At 37.4% G+C, this 20535-nt stretch overlaps 1 protein-coding gene across 9 annotated transcripts in view; it reads left to right on the top strand.

Moving 5' to 3' along the window:
- Positions 1-20535, top strand: part of CCDC66 (coiled-coil domain containing 66) — a 53524-nt gene that overhangs the window by 22418 nt on the left and 10571 nt on the right. For all 9 annotated transcript variants that reach the window (XM_004018375.6, XM_060402357.1, XM_042236049.1 and 6 more), the window contains exons 9-14: positions 16095-16226; positions 16620-16870; positions 17168-17252; positions 18089-18250; positions 19511-19655; positions 20113-20253. In XM_004018375.6, coding sequence (XP_004018424.3) covers positions 16095-16226; positions 16620-16870; positions 17168-17252; positions 18089-18250; positions 19511-19655; positions 20113-20253 — 916 coding nt within the window. The remainder of the gene's footprint in view (positions 1-16094; positions 16227-16619; positions 16871-17167; positions 17253-18088; positions 18251-19510; positions 19656-20112; positions 20254-20535) is intronic.

Raw genomic sequence — 20535 nt, 5'->3', positions numbered from 1 at the left:
TGTCTGTATGCCACCATGTCAGTATTTTGATTACCATATCTTTGTAGTAAATTTTAAAATCAGAATGTATTAAGTCCTCCAATTTTGTTTCTTTTTTTTTTTTTTCCCCAATATTGTTTTTGCCTACTCAGGGTTCCTTTTCATATGTGTTTCAGGATGAATTTTTCCATTTCTGCAAAAAACATCAAAATTTTCATAGGGAAATTTTCTTTCATTTCAAGTTTTGATTCTTTAGCTTACTTTAGGTAATCCTGACAATATGAAGCCTTCCTATCCATGCAGGTAGAATTTCTTTCTATTACTTTGTGTCTTTAATTTCCATCAGTAGTGTTTTGTAATTTTCCGTGTACATGTATTTGGCCTACTTATTTAAAAGTGTTTTACTGTTAGTAGTTGGTGCTGTTGTACATGGAATTGTTTTCTTAATCTTGTTTTCCTGGGTTATTCATTTTTAGTGTGTAGAGATGCAACTGATATTTTCTCTTGGTTTTATATCTTGCAACTTTGCCAAATTTGTTTTAGTCTAATAGTTTTGTGTGTGTGTGTGTGTGTAGACTTTTGAAGGTCGTGGTTATTGTGCATCATGTGAGTTTGATTTGGATCCTTTTTGGTATTATGCTTTCTTAATGTGTATACACAAACAGTGGTCCACATTAATGCCCAGGGTATTCATATATGCATTTTCGTCACTGAATCATGTATCTCTATCTGTCCCTTTTTTGACTTTTCAACTCTCTGACTTATGTTACAGAATATTTCTGACACACAAAAGGATATGTTGACCTTAAAAAACAAAAGAGCCAATTATTTTGCTAACAAGATGAGTTTATTTGGGAATAGTAGAGAATTATAATTTGGGATAAGCCAATGATGACAAACCACAGGCAAGTTTGGAGAACACAGGAGATGGACTTCTTTTATAGAGGAAAGGAGAAAATTGGGGAGGGTTGTGGTGGCTGTAGGTGATGGAAAGCTTGTTGCTGGTCAGAAGAAAATTTTGTTTGGGTCTGTAAGCTATGGTGAGTCATACATGAGTGACAGATCCCCCTTCAGAGCTTCCTGATTCCATTTTAAATGAGGTTTCCTTTATTCATTTTCACAGACACAAAGGATAATCCATAACACATCTCTATCTATGTCCTGTACCAAAAAGAAGTCATTATAGCATAGTCAGAGTTCAGGGAGAATTTCTATAGATTTACACCAGTTACAGGATGGGGCTTTTTTGAAGTTTTTATATCTTTTTATTGAAATATAGTTGCTTTACCGTGTTGTTAATTTCTGCTGTACAACAACATGAATCAGCCATGTTGTTGTTGTTCAGTCACCAAGTCATATTCGCCCTCTGCAACCCCATGAACTGCAGCATGCTAGCCTTCTTTGTCCTTCTCCCTGAGATTGCTTAAACTCATGGCCATTGAGTCAGTGATGCCTTCCAACCATCTTACCCTCTGTTGCCCTCTTTTCCTCTTGCCGTCAGTCAGTCCCAGCATCAGGGTCTTTTCTAATGAATCAGCCCTTTGTATCAGGTGGCCAGAGTATTGGAGCTTCAGTCCTTCCAATGAATATTCAGGGTTGATACACTTTAGGATTGACTGTTTTGATCTCCTTGCTGTCCAAGGGACTCTCAAGTGTCTTCTCCAGCAATGAAGTTCTGAAGCATCAGTTTTTTGGTGTTCAGCCTTCCTTATGGTTCAACTCTCACATCCATACATGATACTGGAAAAAAAGATAGCTTTGACTAGATGGACCTTTGTTGGTAAAGTGATGTCTCTGCTTTGTAATATGCTGTCTAGGTTTGTCATAGCTTTTTTCGCAAGGAGCCAAGCATCTTTTAATTTCATGGCTGCAGTCACTGTACACAGTGATTTTGGAGCCTGAGGAAATAAAATCTGTCACTGTTTCCATTTTTTCCACATCTAGTTGCCATGAAGTGATGGGACCAGATGCCATGATCTTCATTTTTTCATTATTGAGTTTTAAGCCAGCTTTTTCACTCTCCTCTTTTACCTTCATCAAGAGGTTCTTTAGTTCCTCTTCACTTTCTGCCATTAGGGTGGTATCATCTGCATGTCTGAGGTTATTGATATTTCTCCCAGCAATCTTGATTCCACCTTGTGATTCATACAGCCTGGCATTTCTCATCATGTACTCTGTATATAAGTTAAATAAGCAGGTGGCAGTGTACAGCCTCGATGTACTCCTTTACCAATTTTGAAGCAGTCCGTTATTCCATGTCCAGTGATAACTGTTGCTTCTTGTCCTGCATACAGGTTTCTCAGGAGGCAGGTAAGATGATCGGGTGTGCCCATGTCTTTAAGAATTTTCCACAGTTTGTTGTGATCCACACAGTCAAAGGCTTTAGCATAATCATGAAGCAGAAGTAGATTTTTTTTTAAATTCCCTTGCTTTTTCTGTGATCCAGCAGATCATAGAAATTGGCAGTTTGATCTCTGGTTCCTCTGCCTTTTCTGAACCCAGCTTGTGCATCTGGAAGTTCTCAGTTCACGTACTGCTAAAGCCTAGCTTGAAAGATTTTGAGCATAATCTTGCTAGCATGTGAAATGAGTGCAATTATATGGTTATTTGAACATTCTTTGGCATTGCTTTTCTTTGGGATTGGAATGAAAACTGACCTTTTCTAGTCCTGTGGCCACTGCTGAGTTTTCCAGATTTGCTAGCATATTGAGTGCAGCATTTTCACAGCCTCATCTTTTAGGACTTGAAATAGCTCTGCTGGAATTCCATCACCTCCACTAGCTTTGTTCGTAGTGATGCTTCCTAAGGCCCACTTGACTTCACACTCCAGGACATCAGGCTCTAGGTGAGTGACCACACGATTGTGGTTATCTGGGTCACTAAGAACTTTTTTGTATAGTTCTTCTGTGTATTCTTGCCACCTCTTCTTAATCTCTGCTGCTGCTTGCTGTTTCTGTCCTTTATTATGCCCATCTTTGCATGAAATGTTCCCTTAGTATCTCTAATTTTCTTAAAGAGATCTCTAGTTTTTCCCATTCTGTTGTTTCCCTCTCTTTCTTTGCATTGTTCATTTAGGAAGACTATCTCTCCTTGCTGTTTTCTGGAACCCTGCATTCAAATGTGTATATCTTTCCTTTTCTCCCTTGCCTTTTGCTTCTTTTCTTAGTTATTTGTAAGGCCTCCTCAGACAACCACTTTGCCTTCTTGTGTTTCTTTTTCTTGGGGATGGTTTTGGTCACCACCTCTTGTACAGTGTTATGAACCTCTGTCCATATTTCTTCGGACATTCTGTCTACCAGATCTAATCCCTTGAATCTATTTGTCACCTCTACTGTGTAATAAGGGATTTGATTTAGGACATACCTAAATGGCCTAGTAGTTTTCCCTATTTTCTTCAATTTGAGCCTGAATTTTGCAATAAGGAGCTAATGGAATGAGCCACAGTCAACTCCAGGTCTTGTTGTTGCTGACTGTATACAGCTTCTCCATCTTCAGCTGCAAAGAATATGATCAGTCTGATATTGGTATTGCCCATATGGTGATATTCATATGTAGAGTTATCTCTTGTGTTGCTGAAAGACGGTGTTTGCCATGACCAGCACGTTCTCTTTACAAAACTCTGTTAGACTTTGCTGTGCTTTATTTTGTACTCCAAGGCCAACTTTGCTATTATTCCAGGTATCTCTTGACTTTCTACTTTTGCATCCAGTCCCCTATGATGAAAAGAACTTTTGTTATTGTTGTTGTTGTTCTAGAAGGCATTGTAGGTCTTCATAGAATCGTTCAGCTTCTTCAGCATTAGTGTTTGGGGCATAGACTTTGATTACTATGATGTTGAATGGTTTGCCTTGGAAACAAGCCCAGATCATTTGGTCATTTTTGAGACTGTATCCAAGTTTGCATTTCAAACTCTCGTTAACTGTGAGGGCTACTCCATTTCTTCTAAGGGATTCTTGCCCATAGTAGTAGATGTAGTGGTCATCGGAATTAAATTTGCCCATTCCTGTCCATTTTATTTCACTGATTCCTAAAATGGCCATATTCAGTCTTGCCATGTCCTGCTTGACCACATCCAATTTACCTTGCTTCATGCACCTGACATTCCAGGTTCCTATGCAGTATTGTTCTTTGCAGCATCAGACTTTACTTTCACCACCAGATATGTCCACAACTGGGCATCATTTCCACTTTGGCTCAGTCTCTTCATTCTTTCTTGAGCTGAAAGAACATAGTCTGAACATTCTTTCTTGAGCTATTTCTCTGCTCTTCCCCAATAGCATATTGGATACCTACTGACCTGGGAGGCTCATCTTTCAGTGTCATATCTTTTTTGCTTTTTCATACTGTTCATAGGATTCTCAAGGCAAGAATACTGAAGTGGTTTGCCATTCTCTTCTCCAGTGGATTATGTTTTGTCAGGCCGTGACTAGCAGGGCCATGCCCTTCAGCTGTTTCACGTAGCTGGAGGACATGCTCAGTGGCATGGTTGTACCACTGCTGGTCCTCTTGAATGTGTGAACCTTTACCTGTCACTGGATGTTGGTCAACATGTTGCCTGGGGGCCTAGGCAAAGGCCTTCCTGGAGTTGTTGGCTGGAACCAGTCAACCCTGAAATCCAAAGATGCTTGCTCCTTGAAAGAAAAGCTATGACCAACGTTAACAGCATATTAAAAAGCAGACATTACTTTCCTGACAAACGTCTGTCTAGTCAAAGCTGTGGTTTTTCCAGTAGTCATGTATGGATGTGAGAGTTGGACCATAAAGAAAGCTGAGTGCCAAAGAATTGATGCTTTTGAACTGTGGTGTTGGAGAAGACTCTTGAGAGTCCCTTGGACAGCAAGGAAATCCAACCAGTCCATCCTAAAGGAAATCAGTTCTGAATATTCATTGGAAGCACTGATGCTGAAGCTGAAGCTCCAATACTTGGACTACCTGATGCGAAGAACTGACTTATTTGAAAAGACCTTGATGCATGCAAGATTGAAGGCAGGAGGAGAAGGGGACGACCAAGGATGAGATGGTTGGATGACATCACGGACTTAATGGACATGAGTTTGAGCAAGCTCCGGGAGTTGATGATGGACAGGGAGGCCTGGCGTGCTGCAGTCCATGGGGTTGCAAAGAGTCAGACATGACTGAGTGAACTGTACTGAACCCATTTTTTGATTGGATTGTTTTTTATATTGAGCTCCATGAGCTGTTTGTATATTTTGGAGATTGATTATTCCTTTGTATGTTTCATTTGCAAGTATTTTCTCTTATTCTGAGGGTTGTCTTTTCATCTTGTTCATGGTTTTCTTTTCTTTGTTTCTATTTCATTTATTTCTGCTCTGATCTTTATGATTTCTTCTACTGACTTTGGGTTTTCCTTGTTCTTCTTTCTCTAGTTGCTTTAGGTGTAAGATTAGATTATTTATTTGAGATTTTTCTTGTTTCTTGGGGTGAGATTGAATTGCTATAAACTTTTCTCTTAGAACTGCTTTTGCTGGGTCCCATAGGTTTTGGGTCATCGTCAGTGTCATTTCATTGTCATTTGTTTCTGTGTATTTTTTAAATTTCCTCTTTAATTTCTGTAGTGATCACTTGGTTATTTATAGCATCACACTGTTTAGCCTGCGTGTGTGTTACAGGTTTTGTTCCCCTGCAGTTGATTTGTAATCTCATAGCATTGTGGTTGGAAAAGATGCTTGATAAAATTTCAGTTTTCTTAGGTTTTCCAAGGCTTGATTTGTGACTCAAGATATAATCTATCCTGAAGAATGTTCCATGTGCTTTTGAGAAGAAGGCATATTCTTCTGCTTTCAGTTGTAATGTCCTATAAATAGCAATTGAATCTATCTGGTCTATTGTGTCACTTAAAGCTTGTGTTTCCTTGGTTTCTGCCTGAATTATGTGTCCACTGGTGTAAGTGGGGTGTTAAAATCTCCCACTCTTATGGTGTTACTGTCAGTTTTTCCTTCTAGGGTTGTTAGCATTTGCCTTATGTATTGAGGTGCTCCTATGTTAGATGCATAAATATTTATGAATATAAATTCATATATAAAAGATATAAAAATTATATCTTCTTCTTCAATTGATTCCTTGATCATTATGTAGTATCCTTATCTCTTGTGGCAGTTTTTATTTTAGGCTATTTTGTCTGATAAGAATATTGCTGCTCCAGCTTTCTTTTGCATGGAGTATCTTTTTCCAGCCTCTTACTTTCAGTCTGTGTGTGTCTGAAGCGGGTCTTCTGTAGGTAGCCTATACACAGGTTTTGTTTAGTATCCATTCAGCCAGTCTATGTCATTTGGTTGGGGCATTTGATCCATATACAGTTAAAGAAATTACTGATGTATACTTTCCCATTGCCATTTTCTTAATTGTTTGGGGTTTGGTTTTGTGGGGTTTTTTATTCTCTTGTGTTTTCTGCCTCGAGAAGTTCTTTTAGCATTTGTTTAAAGGCAGCTTGGTAGTGTTGAATTCTGAGCGTTTGCTTGTCTGTAAGGCTTTTCGTTTCTCCATTAAATTTGAATGAGATCCATGCTGGGAAGAGTAATCTTGGTTGTAGGTGTTTTCATCACTTTAAATACATCCTGCCACTCCTTTTCTGGCCTGCAGAGTTTCTGCTGAACAATTAGCTGATAGTCTTATGGGGATTCCCTTGTATGTTATTTTTTGCTTTTCCCTTGCTGCTTTTCATGTTTTTTTTTTTTTTTTTGTATTTAATTTTTGTTAGTTTGATTAATATATGTCTTGATGTGTTTCTTCTAGGATTGATCTTGTTTGGGACTCTTAAAAGCATGTCACAACGCAGTAGAATAAAAATGGGATGCATAGAACCTTTATATTCCATCTGTTGTCTGGTTACTTTAGAGTCATGGGAAGAGTGTGAATTATGAAGCCCTTTCCACAATAGAAATGGGTTTTGTGTAAGTTATGCTGCTGCTGCTAAGTTGCTTCAGTTGTGTCCAACTGTGTGTGACCCCATAGACGGCAGCCCACCAGGCTCCCCCGTCCCCCGGATTCTCCAGGCAAGGACACTGGAGTGGGTTGCCATTCCCTTCTCCAATGCATGAAAGTGAAAAGTCAAAGTGAAGTCGCTCAGTCGTGTCCGACTCTTAGTGACCTCATGGACTGCAGCCTACCAGGCTCCTCTGTCCATGGGATTTTCCAGGCAAGAGTACTGGAGTGGGGTGCCATTGCCTTCTCTGAGGAGAGGTAAATATCTAAGTTATAACCTTGTCCAAATACACTGACAGCCTAATTTCAGAAGAAATAAATACCATAGCCTGACCAGAATGAACCAGTCCTAGCTAAAGCTTCCCTTTGCCTCTCTCTACAGGGCAGTCTTGTAATCAGTGGATCCCCATTTTAGTCCTCCAAAATTGAACTTTATGGAAAAAGTCCTCTTCATTTTTGAAGACTGAGTGGGGAGAATTCCCCTCATGGTCCAGTGGTTAGGACTCCTTGCTTCTTCTGCATGAGTTCAGTACCAGTCAAGGAACTAAGTTCCCACATGCTGCACAGCTGAAAAAAGAGACAAACAACTGATTGGGTCTCTTTGCCTTATCAGAAAGATTTAATAATTAAATGAGAAAGTTGAATTGTTTGACAGCCTGTTAGGATCCAAGTGTACTACATACTTCATATGCCTGTGAGTTCCTTTTTAGAGTAAGAGGCAGAACTTGGTATTGACAACAACTAAACAGGTAGAAGAGAGCACTAGAGTCGTTGTGTGTGCCAGTTACCCATAACACTAGGCCTGAGTGTTGGTGGGAGTCTAAAGTGGTATAGCGATTATGAAAAAACAGTATGGAGCTTCCTCTAAAAATTAAAAACAGACCTACCATACAGTCCAGCAGTTCTATTTCTGGGTTTTTTTTCCTCTGGAAAAATCCCACTAAATCAGAAAGATATATGCACCCCATGTTCCTTTCAGCATTAATTACTGTAGGGAAGATATAGAAGCAACCTAAGTGTCTGTCAATAGATGAATAGATAAAGATTTGGTATATGCATTCGGCCATAAAAACAAATGAAATCCTGTCTGTGAAAACATGAGTGGACCTAAAAGATAGTAATGCTAAGTGAAGTCGATCAGAGAAAGACAAATATGATTTCAATTACATGTGGAATCTAGAAAACAAATGAATCAAACATAATGAAGCAAATAGTCTCATAGATACAGAGAATAAACAAGTGGTATTGCCAGAGAGGAGGGATATAGAGGGTGGCGGGATAAGTGAAACAGGTAAGAAAAATTAAGAAATAAAAACTTACAGTTAGAAAATAATGAGTCATGGGGATAAAATATATAGCATAGGTAATATAGTCAATAATATTGTAATAACTTTGCATGGTGACAGGTGGTAACAAGACTTATTGTGATCATTTTGTAATATATAGATATACTGAATCACTATATTGTGCACCTAGAACTAGCATAGTGTTGCAAGTTGGTTTTACTTAAATTAAAAAATTTTAAAAAGGGGAAGAAAATAAGGGTACCAGTCAGTGAAACATGTAATGAGTAAAAATGGCATTGCAGGTAGAGAGAGAATCATTAGTAAATTAATAATTAGGAAAAGTTAGATGAAGTGAGTAAATGGCTGGAAAAATTGTAACTTACAGCTGACTTAAAAAGAAGTAGAAAGCTTGCATACTCCTGGTTAAAGTAATGGTAGATCTGGATTTATTAAAAATAAGAAAAGCAACTTACCATAAGGGAAATAAATGACTACATGGTTTTACTGACAATTTCTATGTAACTTTAAAGAAATAAGTCCCAAATTTAATCAGATTTCTAGGCAGTAGAAATTTGAAATGGCCCCCTATTCATTCTGTAAGCCCAGTATAAATTTGTTGTTAAAAGCCAGAAAAATAACAAAAAAAGGAAAATTACATTTATTTCACATGGATATACATAGAGAAATCATAAAATATATTAGCAAGTAAAATTTGACAATGTATGAAAAGCTAATAAATCATGACTAAGATAGATTCATGATAGGTAGTAAAGGAGATTTTTTTTTAAATCCACAAGTAAAAAAAAAAACCCACACGTATAGTGTACCATTGTAACATAATAAAATGAAACAGTAGGTAGATGAAAAGCATTTGATAAAACTCAAAACCAGTTCATTAAGGAAAATATTTCAGGTAGTTAGAAGAAATTTCCAATTGAGAATTTTAAAAACTATAGCAGACATCATGCTGAATGAGATATTTTAGTAGTATTCTTTTTAAATTAAAAATGAAGTAAGATGACAGTTATTACTATTTGTTATTGATGGTCCTAACCAGTATAGCAAGAAAAGAAATTAAAGTCTTAAGAACCCGAAAGGAAAAAATAAAATTGTAGTAATTTGTCATTTATGTGGAAAACTCAAAGAATCTATGGGCAAAATATTTTCAAAATGTAAGAATTAATTATTTGCTTGGCCATAAAGTTTCAACAAGTTTCATAGATTCAGATTACACAGAATGTGTTTTCTGATCACATTGGAATTAAGCTAGGTATCAGTAATAAGTGATAATAAAATTTCCAAATGTTTGATATTTAAGCAATATTCTTCTAAGTGAAAGAAAGAAAAACTAACAGAAAATGTTTTGAGCTGAATGATAATGAAAATGTCATTTATGAAAACATATGAGCTTCCTGTACTTACAGGGAAATTTATTTATATGCTTAAATGCATTTCTTGGAAAAGACTGAAAGCAAAACATCAATGATCTAAGTATTCATTTGAAGAAGTTAGAGAAAGAATTGTAACAGTTAAACCCAAAGAAAGTAGAAGGAAGGAAGGAAACTATAGGCCTGTTTCAGAGGATTCTAAAGTAACTTTGAAGGTCAAAGTGCTCCACCTGCCCCCCGCCCCCCAAGTGATTGTATGTGGCCCTTAGTTGTGCTGCTCTTCCTCTTGGAAGATCTGGTTCTTTCTAGCTCAGTGCCCTGAAACTACCCACCATCCAGAATGCCTTTTATGCCTACTGAGGAGACAAGATGAGTAGGTGAACAGAAGTGTCTAAAGTAAGAGGCTCCTGGTGTCTGGACTTAGAATCATGCACTGACAACAAACAGGACTCTTCTGGCAAAGTCACTGCTGATTATTCTTTCCCAGATGTGCTTTAAGGAGGGAATTAAATGAAACAGCACTGGGTATGTTTAGGTGACCATTTGGAAACTACTTTCAGTTCTGATATACCTGCCATTCATACAGCATTTATTATAGTAAGACTAACATTTTCTAACATAGAATGACTTGAAGGTAGCTAAAAATTTACTTTAGGAACTGTTTGTGAGGAAGTGTGTGTATTGAGTCGGAGAAGGCAATGGCACCCCACTCCAGTAGTCTTGCCTGGAAAATCCCATGGATGGAGGAGCCTGGAAGGCTGCAGTCCATGGGGTCGCTGAGGGTCGGACATGACTGAGCGACTTCACTTTGACTTTTCACTTTCATGCATTGGAGAAGGGAATGGCAACCCACTCCAGTGTCCTTGCCTGGAGAATCCGGGGGACGGGGGAGCCTGGTGGGCTGCTGTCTATGGGGTTGCACAGAGTCGGACACGACTGAAGTGACTTAGCAGTAGCAGTAGTATATTGAGTACCTATGAAAATGAGTTTTCATTCAAGGCTCTCAGTTAAGGATAGGTTCAAAATAGGTGTTTTAAAAAGGAGTTTTTATGTAGGGGAAGGAAGGGAAATCTCAGGTCATTAATGTGAAGGAGAGAAATTGAAAAAGTGGATAAGCCTAGAAAGAGAAGTTTCTATCCTTAGATATATGGAAGAATTAACAGAAGGGAGGTGCTAGATAATCATAACACATTTGTTACACAGTGTCTTGTATTTTACATTTATCTGCCTTACTCAATTTCAACTAAAATGAGCTCAGTAATTGTGAGACTTGAGGACCTCCCTTGTCATCTAGTGGTTAAGAATCTGCCTGCCAGTGCAGGAGACAGGGGTTTGATCCCTGCTCTGGGTAGATTTCACGTGCTGCAAAGCAGCTAAGCCTGCAGGCCATAATTACTGAAGCCTGTGTGCCCAGAGCCCATACTCCGCAAGAGAAGCCACTGCAATGAGAAGCCTGTGTACCACAACCGAGAGGAGGCCACACTTAAAGCCTGCGTGCAGCAGTAAAGACTCAGTGCAGCCGTAACTGTATAAATAAAATTTAAAAAAAAGATTTCATTTACCTACCACCTCTCCCATTCCCCAGGTTTTTATACTTTCATTCTTCTACCTGAATGCACACTGGGGAAAAGTTGCAAACAAGAAAGTAATAGAGTTTTCTACTCAGCTGAAGAAGTGAAATGACTTAATTAGTTGCGAAGCAAGTGAATGGTAATGGCTTTGTAAGACATCCTTGAGTAAGACATCGAAGACTGAATTAGAAGAACTGATTATTAAATCTTCTACAGGCTTGTAAATATAAGACATATATATGAAATACTTAGGATTTTAAGAGTTTTCAAAGGTATTTTGACTTGTGTCTTATTTTTGAATAATTTGAGACTTCACCAAAATTTAAAACCAAATCTAGTTACATCAGACTTAAGAAACAGATTATAGGATTCTATGATGATTAATGCCATTTGTTGTGAATTTTTTTGTTTTATTTTTGTTTTCTTGGCCACTTTGCTCTGCTTGTGGGATCTTAGTTCCCTGACCAGGGATTGAACCTGCTCCCTTGGCAATGAAAGCATGGAGTCCTAACCACTGGATGACCCTGTGAATTTTTTAAAGAGTTCAAAGGGTCCTTCTCCCCACCCCCAGTTTGATCTCTAAAATAAATTTCTAAAAATAGAATTGTTAAATCCCTTAACCTGAAGATAAAGCTCCTTTTGAGTAGTTTTTTTTAGACTTTAATGGATAGTTTTTTTCTGTTTAAAAATGTGTGGGAGCATCTGAGATACTAAAATTTTTCCTTTTTGTTTAAGTATTTCCTTTGATCAAGGCGCTTGGTTGTAAACTTTGAGCTTTGCCATTATTTCTGATGAAAATATGGACAGAAAGTAATATTGTAAGGTATATCTCCATTATCTTATTCTATCAAACTGTTTTAAAATTATGTCCTGTAGTTATGTCATGTAACAGAATGTTTCATGGCATAACTTGCCTTTCAAGACAGTTTGAGTAGAATATATCCTTTTCTTTTTTGTTAAAGCATAGTAAACTCTCCTAGGTTAAAACAACAATAAACTTTTATGCTGCTGTTTTTTGTTTTTTTTTGTTTTTTTTTTTTTTCTTTAGTTTTTTATTTTTTAAATTTTAAAATCTTTAAATCTTACATGCATTCCCAAACATGAACCTCCCTCCCACCTCCCTCCCCATAACATCTTTCTGGGTCATCCCCATGCACCAGCCCCAAGCATGCTGCATCCTGCGTCAGACATAGACTGGCGATTCAATTCACATGATAGTATACATGTTAGAATGTCATTCTCCCAAATCATCCCACCCTCTCCCTCTCCCTCTGAGTCCAAAAGTCCGTTATACACATCTGTGTCTCTTTCCCTGTCTTGCATACAGGGTCGTCATTGCCATCTTCCTAAATTCCATATATATGTGTTAGTATACTGTATTGGTGTTTTTCTTTCTGGCTTACTTCACTCTGTATAATCGGCTCCAGTTTCATCCATCTCATCAGAACTGATTCAAATGAATTCTTTTTAACGGCTGAGTAATACTCCATTGTGTATATGTACCACAGCTTTCTTATCCATTCATCTGCTGATGGACATCTAGGTTGTTTCCATGTCCTGGCTATTATAAACAGTGCTGCTGTTTTTTGTTTTTGTTTTTTTCATAAAATTCAGGGACTTATTCTGGACACAACGTATTTTTCTTATTGAAGTATCACAGATCTTGATGGAGCTGTCACAGCAGAAATGGGGGGAAAAATATACTGAGAGACATCATGATTCAAAAGAGAAAGCAGCTGGCTCTGTTATATCCTCCTGACTATTGGTCCAAAAGTAGTGTTTTTGTATTCTGAAGCCAGGTGTAAACAGTAGTCATCTATTCAGACCATTAGTAATTTCCTTTCAAGGTAAATGAGACTATATTAGGCTAGAAATTTTAAAATCTGTAGTTGTTTTGGAGAATTTTCTATTTTCATTAGAAACTTAGAATTTTCATTAGAAAATTTCCTTTCTTTACTGTTAGTTATATCCTTCTGCTAGTATGTGTTAAAAATATCATTCTGAAATATTGACTTGTATTGCTTTTTAGTTGCTAAGTTGTGTCCAACTCAGCAACACCACAGACTGTAGCATACCAGATTCCTCTGTTCTCTACTATTTCTTCGAGTTTGCTCAATTTCATGTCCATTGAATCGGTGATAATAACTAACCATCTTAACCTCTGTTTCCCCCTTCTCCATTTGCCTTCACTCTTTCCCAGCATCAGGATCTTTTGCAGTGCATCGGCTCTTGGCATCACGTGGCCAGATTATTGAAACTTCAGCTTTAGCAATGGTTCTCCCAGTGAATATTGATATCTTTTAAGATCAACTGGTTTGATCTCCTCGCAGACTCTCAGGGGTCTTCTTCAGCACCACAATAGGATAGCATCAGTTCTCTGGCGCTCAGCCTTCTTTATGGTCCAGTTCTCACACCCGTACATGACTACTGGAAAAGCCATAGCTTTGACTGTATGGACGTTTGTCAACAAAGTGATGTCTCTGTGTTAATACACTGTCTAGTTTTTGTCATAGCTTTTCTTCCAAGGAGCAAGCTTCTTTTTAATTTCATGGCTGTGGTCAGTGTCTGCAGTGATTTTGGAGCCCAAGAAAATAAAATCTGCCACTGTTCCCACTTTTTCCCATTTGCCATGAAGTGATAGAACTGGCTGCCATAATGTGAGTTTTTTTAATGATGAGTTTCAAGCCAGTTTTTTCACTCACCTCTTTAACCCTCATCATGAGGCTCTTTAGTTTCTCTTCACTTTCTGCCATTAGGGAAGTATCATCTGCATATCTGAAGTTGTTGATATTTCTCCCATCAGTCTTTACTCCAGCTAGTGATTCATCCATCCTGGCATTTTGCATGATGCATTCTGCATAGTAGTTAAATAAGCAGGGTGACAATACAGCCTTGACATAGTCCTTTTCCATGTTGGACCAGCCTGTTGTCCATGTCTGGTTCTAACTCTTGTGTCTTGACCTGCATACAGGTTTCTCAGAATACAGGTAAAGTGGTCTGGTACTCCCATCTCTGAGAATTTTCCATAGTTTGCTGTGATCCACACAAAAGCTTTAGTGTATTCAATGAAGCAGAAGTAGATATTTTTCTGGAATTCTCTTGCTTTCTCCATGATCCAACAAATGTTGGCAATTTGATCTCTGGTTCCTCTGCTCTTCAAAACCCAGCTTGTACTTCTGGAATTTCTCTAGCTTGAAAGATTTTGAGCATAACCTTGGTAGCATGTGAAATGAGCATAGTTGTACAGTAGTTTGAACATTCTTTGGCATTGCCTTTCTTTGGAATTGGAATGAAAGCTGACCTTTTCCAGCCCTTTGACCACTAGTGAGTGTTCCAAATTTGCCGACATACCGAGTAGAACACTATAACAGCATCATTTTCTAGGATTTATAGTAGCTCAGCTAGAATTCCATCACTTCCCTTAGCTTTGTTCATAGTAATGCTTCCTAAGGATCACTTGACTTTTGTTGCAGAATGTCCTGTTCTAGGTGAGTGACCATACCATCGTGGTTATCTGGGTCATTAAGACCTTTCTTGAATAGTTGCCGCCTCTTCTTAATCTCTTCTTTTAGGTCCATACCGTTTTTGTCCTTTATCATGCCCATCCTTGCATGAAATGTACCCTTGATAGTGCCAACTTCCTTGAACTTATCTCTAGTCTTTCCCATTCTATTATTTTCCTCCATTTCTTTACATTATTCATTTTAGAAGGCTTTATCACTCCTTCCTATTCTCTGGGACTCTGCATTCAGTTGGGTATAATTTTCTCTTTCTCCTTGGCCTTTCACTTCTCTTTTTTCCTCAGCTATTTGTAAATCCTCCTCAAACAGCCACTTTGCTTTCTTGTGTTTCCTTTGCGATGGTTTTGATCATTTCCTTCTGTACAGTGTTATGAACCTCCATCCACAGTTCTTCAGGCATTCTGTCTAACAGATATAATCCCTTGAATCTATTCCTCACTTCCACTGTGTAATCATAAGGGATTTGATTTAGGTCATACCTGAATAGCATAGTGATTTTCCCTACTTTCTTCAATTTGAGCCTGAATTATGCAAAGGAGCTAATGGAATGAGCCCGTCAGCTCCAGGTCTTGTTTTTGCTGTCTATATAAAGCTGCTCTCTTCAACTGCAAAGAACATAATCATTCTGATTTTAATGTTGACCACTTGGTGATGTCCACATGTTGAGTCGTCTCTTCTGTTGTTGGAAAAGGATGTTTGCTATGACCAGTGTGTTCCTTGACAAAACTCTATTAGCCTTTGCTGTGCTTTATTTTGTATTCCAAGGCCAAACTTGCCTTTATTCCAGGTATCTCTTCCTGCTTTTGCATTCCAGTCCCCTATGATGAAAAGGACATCTGTTTTTGGTTATTTCTAGAAGATGTAAGACATCTTCATAGATTTGGTCAACTTTAGCTTCTTCAGCATCAGTGGTTGAGGCATAGACTTTGATTACTATGATGTTGAATGATTTGCCTTGGAAACGAACTGAGATTATTCTGTTGTTTTTGAGATTGCGCCCAAGTACTGTCCCCCTGGTGGCTCAGATGGTAAAGTGTCTGCCTGCAATGCAGGATACCTGAGTTCAATCCCTGGATTGGGAAGATCCCCTGGAGAAGGAAACGGCAACCCACTCCAGTACTCTTGCCTGGGAAATTCCATGGATGGAGGATCCTGGTAGGCTATAGTCTATGGGGTCACAAAGAGGTGGACACAACTGAGTGACTTCACTTCAATGCATTTCAGACTCTTGTTGACTATGAGGGCTCCTTGTATACTTGAGTTTTTTTGTTTAAAATTATTGCATCTCTTACAAATAAATATATTATCAAATTAAATATATATAAATTCTTTGGAAAGATTTGTAAAAGATAAAGTGATTAGGAAAAGAAATGTAAACTTTTAATGGTATTGATGACTGTTGTTTAGGAAGCAGTACTGCTGGCGCACCCTTTCAGTGCTGTGAAACAAGAACAGCAGAGAAAATGGATTGAAGAGTTGAACAAACAAATAGAAGATGACCGGCAAAAAAAAGCGGAGGAGAAAATTATATCCTCAATGGTAATTTATAAAGTTTCATGGGTATACAGGGAAAAAAATTAAACATCTTTAATCATAAACTTAAAAGTACCCTAAAACTGCATGACAAGACTAGAATATTTAAATTTTTCCACATTTGCTCTTGTGAACCTTTTTTGAATGAATTTAGTAAGAGCGATTTTGCATAGTTTCTTGTAACTTGTTAGACATTTCCTAATTCTTTGAGTTTTTCATATTCTCTAAGTTTAGCTATCTCAACGTATATGGAATCAATACAGAATGCAGTTTTGTTAATTTTCATGACACTTGTTTTGCTGTGTGGTGACTTTTAGAAATTGTGTTATTTGTCATTTGGGATTTTAAATGTAAGAAGAGTTATTAAAGTTCTTAGCAGGTCTTGTTTGTCGTGATTAGGGTGAGGAACATGACAGATGGGCGATGCATTTTGATTCCTTAAAGAACTATCCTGGTTCTCAGTCTCGACTATCCTCTCAGTCAATGCAAAAACAACCAGAGTACTTCTGTGTCTCTCCGGACACTCAGGAGTTGGCTGATATCAGCAGTCTGTATACACCTACAGTTGGAAGCCAGATTGAACCTTCAGAGGAGGAACATACAGTGAAACCTTTTAGAGATACAGCTGTGGCAAACATTCAGAAAACGAAGTAAGGTCATTCTTCAGTATTTATTGATGTTTAAGAAAGTCTGTGTGCTGTTTCTTAGGGCTGTTGTCTGTTCATATCTTAACTGTCTTCAGTTCCCTATGTTTATTTATAGTAGAAATGACTCGGCAGAGCTCCTTGCCTTCCCACTTGCACCTCTTTCAGGTGTCCTGTATTAATCTCCTTCTTGCCTGTCAAAAAAAATAAAGTAGAAATGATGTATTTCGAACAAAAATGTGTTAGTACTTTGTTAAACTCACATTTGTGGGTTTTAAGTAGCTAATATATCTATCTTGCCAGCTTTCTCCGTTCTATGACTGCTCTTTTGGACCCAGCTCAGATTGAGGAACGAGACAGGAGGCGACAAAAGCAGTTAGAACATCAGGTATTGCATTGTAATGTGTTGTTCTTTGCCTTAATAGTTACTGGTCATGGCCTAGATACCTAAGTGAATGGAAATTAAAATTTTGCTGTAAATTTAGAGCACAAGCCTTGTACAATCCTGTGATTACATCTAATCCCTACCCCAACTGGCGTTATATTAGAATCATGCTCATGTTGAGAACTAGGTTGTATCACATGGTACAGCCACCTGCCTTCCAAGAGAGAAGGTCTCTAATGTATAGGTTGTGTATCTGAAATGATACTGAATCTGTTTAAGTTAATAGTATTAAGTTGTTGTTTTTTTTTTTTTTCTCCCCTCCAGTTTTTCTGAATTCTGTTCAGGGTCTTTGAATTAGGTCTTTGAAGGGAAATATATATAAAGGATTGAGGTAAAATTATGATTAAGAAATCTAGCAGATAATATAAGAAAGGAAACTAAGATTAAAATTCTACCCTAATTTTAGTCTAATACTAAAGGGACTTGAATGTCTAATAATTCTTTAAAATGTCTACTGTGTGAAGAATTAGCCTTAGTTCATGTAGTTAACAGTCAATTAAGTGAACAGACATTTATAGAGCATCTGCTATTTTTATTAGGCACTATGTTAAACACTGAGAGTTCTTCTAAGAGCCCTCCTGGGATTAAAAAGAAAAGGCGTGTAGAACTTGACAGGTGGGAGATGGGAAGAACCTGACATTCTAATTTAATTTGACATTCTAACTTAACTCATGTACATACTACCCTCTGTATATTGATGAACATTTTGAAACACCAGAAGAATGCTGTGTGAATTTTTTAGATTTATGACAGTGATTTATGTTACTGTTTATGAGTAGAAAGCTATCACTGCTCAAGTAGAAGAGAAGCGCAAGAAAAAGCAGCTCGAAGAAGAGCAGAGAAAGAAGGAGGAGCAAGAGGAGGAGCGCCGCTTAGCCCGGGAACGAGAACAGATGCAGAGACAGTATGAAGAAGACATACTTAAGCAAAAACAAAAGGAAGTAGGTTATCTGTACCCTAACGGTGACGTTTTAAAGCGAAAGTGGGTTTGTTTTTTTTTTTAAGTGGGTTTGTTTTTAAAGGAAAAATAACCAGAATATTTGCATGTATTTTGAAATAGTGAAGCTGTATGCAGAAACATTAAAGCTTTGTGTAAAGGTTTTGTAAGTAGGAAGAAAGCTGGAGCTTGTATTTTTTCAAAAGATTTTTTCACAGATGCTATTTTTTTCTCTCTGAGGAGAGGGGAGATCAAGATGAGTTATTACAACATAAAACAAAAATTTTCCATATGCTTAATTTTGAAGTGTTTCCTAGGCAATGGTTATTAATAAATTTCTAGATATGTTAAGAGAAATGATTGGGCTTTCTGTCTCTATTCATTTGTGAACAGGAGCATTTACTTGCAGAATGGCTGGCTGGGATTGATCATAGATTCTGTTACTATGTTAGAGGATTCCTCTGTGCTAATTAAAGATCTGTTAAAAAGAGTAGGAGAACTTCTGTAGCCAGTGGTACAGACTGCATAGGTATGGTGATATCAAGTGCTGTGTTTGAGTGGACCTGACAAAGAGCAGGTTATACAGTGACGTTCGATCACAAAAGGTTCGTAAGATTTAGAGAACAGACAGTAGAGCACTTGCCCTGGAGCTTGGAGGTGACGTGAGGGCATGGGAGCATGCCTTTTCTTGCCAGTTCCTGCTTGCAACCTTTGCTTCAGAATTAGCTGATGAATGTACAAATGGTTTAGGTTCTGATTTGGATACATAGAATATGCTGAGCCAACTACATCTGTGGAATAACTACGTACATGAAAAAAGAATGTTATTTGCTTGAATTATAAAAAATGACCATAAATCTTGAGTATTAGTTCTTAATTATCTAGTGGGTTCGCAAAAAAGTTTGGAATTTTTGTAACATGAAGAAACTCAAACTTTCTGGCCTCTCTAGTTTTCTTTCACCTTAATAAAATTATGGAGTTGACCATTGGTTTTAGAAGCTTTGGAAACTTTATTAGTATAATCTTGAGTGGGTGAAAGAGTTTTTGTATTTGTGGTCTAATATAGCTGTAGAAAAAGATACTAAAACATGAGCTCCAGAAAGGAAGGAACTTTGTTCTGTTGGCTGCTCTACTCAGTTTCTTGAATAGTGCCGGCATACAGTAGGAACTTAGAAAATTATTAATTACTACTGAGAGAGAATAGTCATGTCTGTACATGTTTGATAACTGTATTTAATAACTTTGTGTGCTTCAACATTGATAGGAAATGATGACTCTGCAGACGAATAAGCTGTTCCAGACGATGCAGAGAGCGCAGGAGCTGGCCCAGAGACTGAAACAAGAGCAGAGAATCCGAGAATTGGCTCAGAAGGGACATGACCCTTCTAGATTGATTCAAAATCTAGGCAGTAAGCACAACTGGAATTTTATTTATAATTCTAGCATTTTTTTAAGATTGAGAATAATTGCCTGTTTTTAATACCTTTAAACGCTTGCTAACTAAATACTTTTTAAGGAATTTCAGACTTTGAACTAATGTAATTTTATAATGCTTACTTGGCAAACTGCGTTAAGAGTAGAACTAAATAATACTGAACTTTCCAGTATCTTTTCACATATATTTTCTTAACATTTCCCTCACAATAGGTAAAATGTTACTTTTGTACCCATTTGTACAGAGTTGTCCATGAAGTAATCTCCCTAAGTTCAGTAAGGGATAAAAATGCTGATAACTTTTTATAGGAAACGTCAGGCTAACCCTTCTAAATTTTTATTGCAGTGTTTACACTACTTGATTAAACTGAAAGTCATATTTATTTACTTGCTGCTGTATCATTTTATCAGATAACTGATTTCTCTTGCCAGTTGATAGAATACAAGTGGAATATAATGCCTCTACTAACAACACTGCAAACTCAAGACATGGCTTGGATAAAGTGAGCAGTAAAATGGATACATGTATCAACTCTACAGCCTCTCCCAGGAAGGACACTGCTGTGCAGACAGGTACTGGTTGATAAATTGTGATTTGGCCTAAAGTTTACTTAAAATCACAATTAAAATTAAGTTAAATTAAAGTTTAAAATTTAAAGGAATTTAAGGTTTTCAAGTTAAGAGTTAGAAAATGAAGGTTTTATCTCTTGGTTTTTAATTTCACTATAGCAGCTTTATTAAGATATAATTTACATAGCATTAAATTAACCCCCTTAAAGGATACAATTCAGTGTTTTTTAAAGGATACAATTTAGTTTTTATATTCAGAGTTGTACAGCCATCACCATAGTTATT

Source organism: Ovis aries, chromosome 19 (assembly GCF_016772045.2).
Source record: "Ovis aries strain OAR_USU_Benz2616 breed Rambouillet chromosome 19, ARS-UI_Ramb_v3.0, whole genome shotgun sequence".
Classification (NCBI taxonomy): domain Eukaryota; kingdom Metazoa; phylum Chordata; class Mammalia; order Artiodactyla; family Bovidae; genus Ovis; species Ovis aries.
Note: the sequence above shows the minus strand (reverse complement) of the source record. Positions and strands in the feature narration are given on the sequence as shown.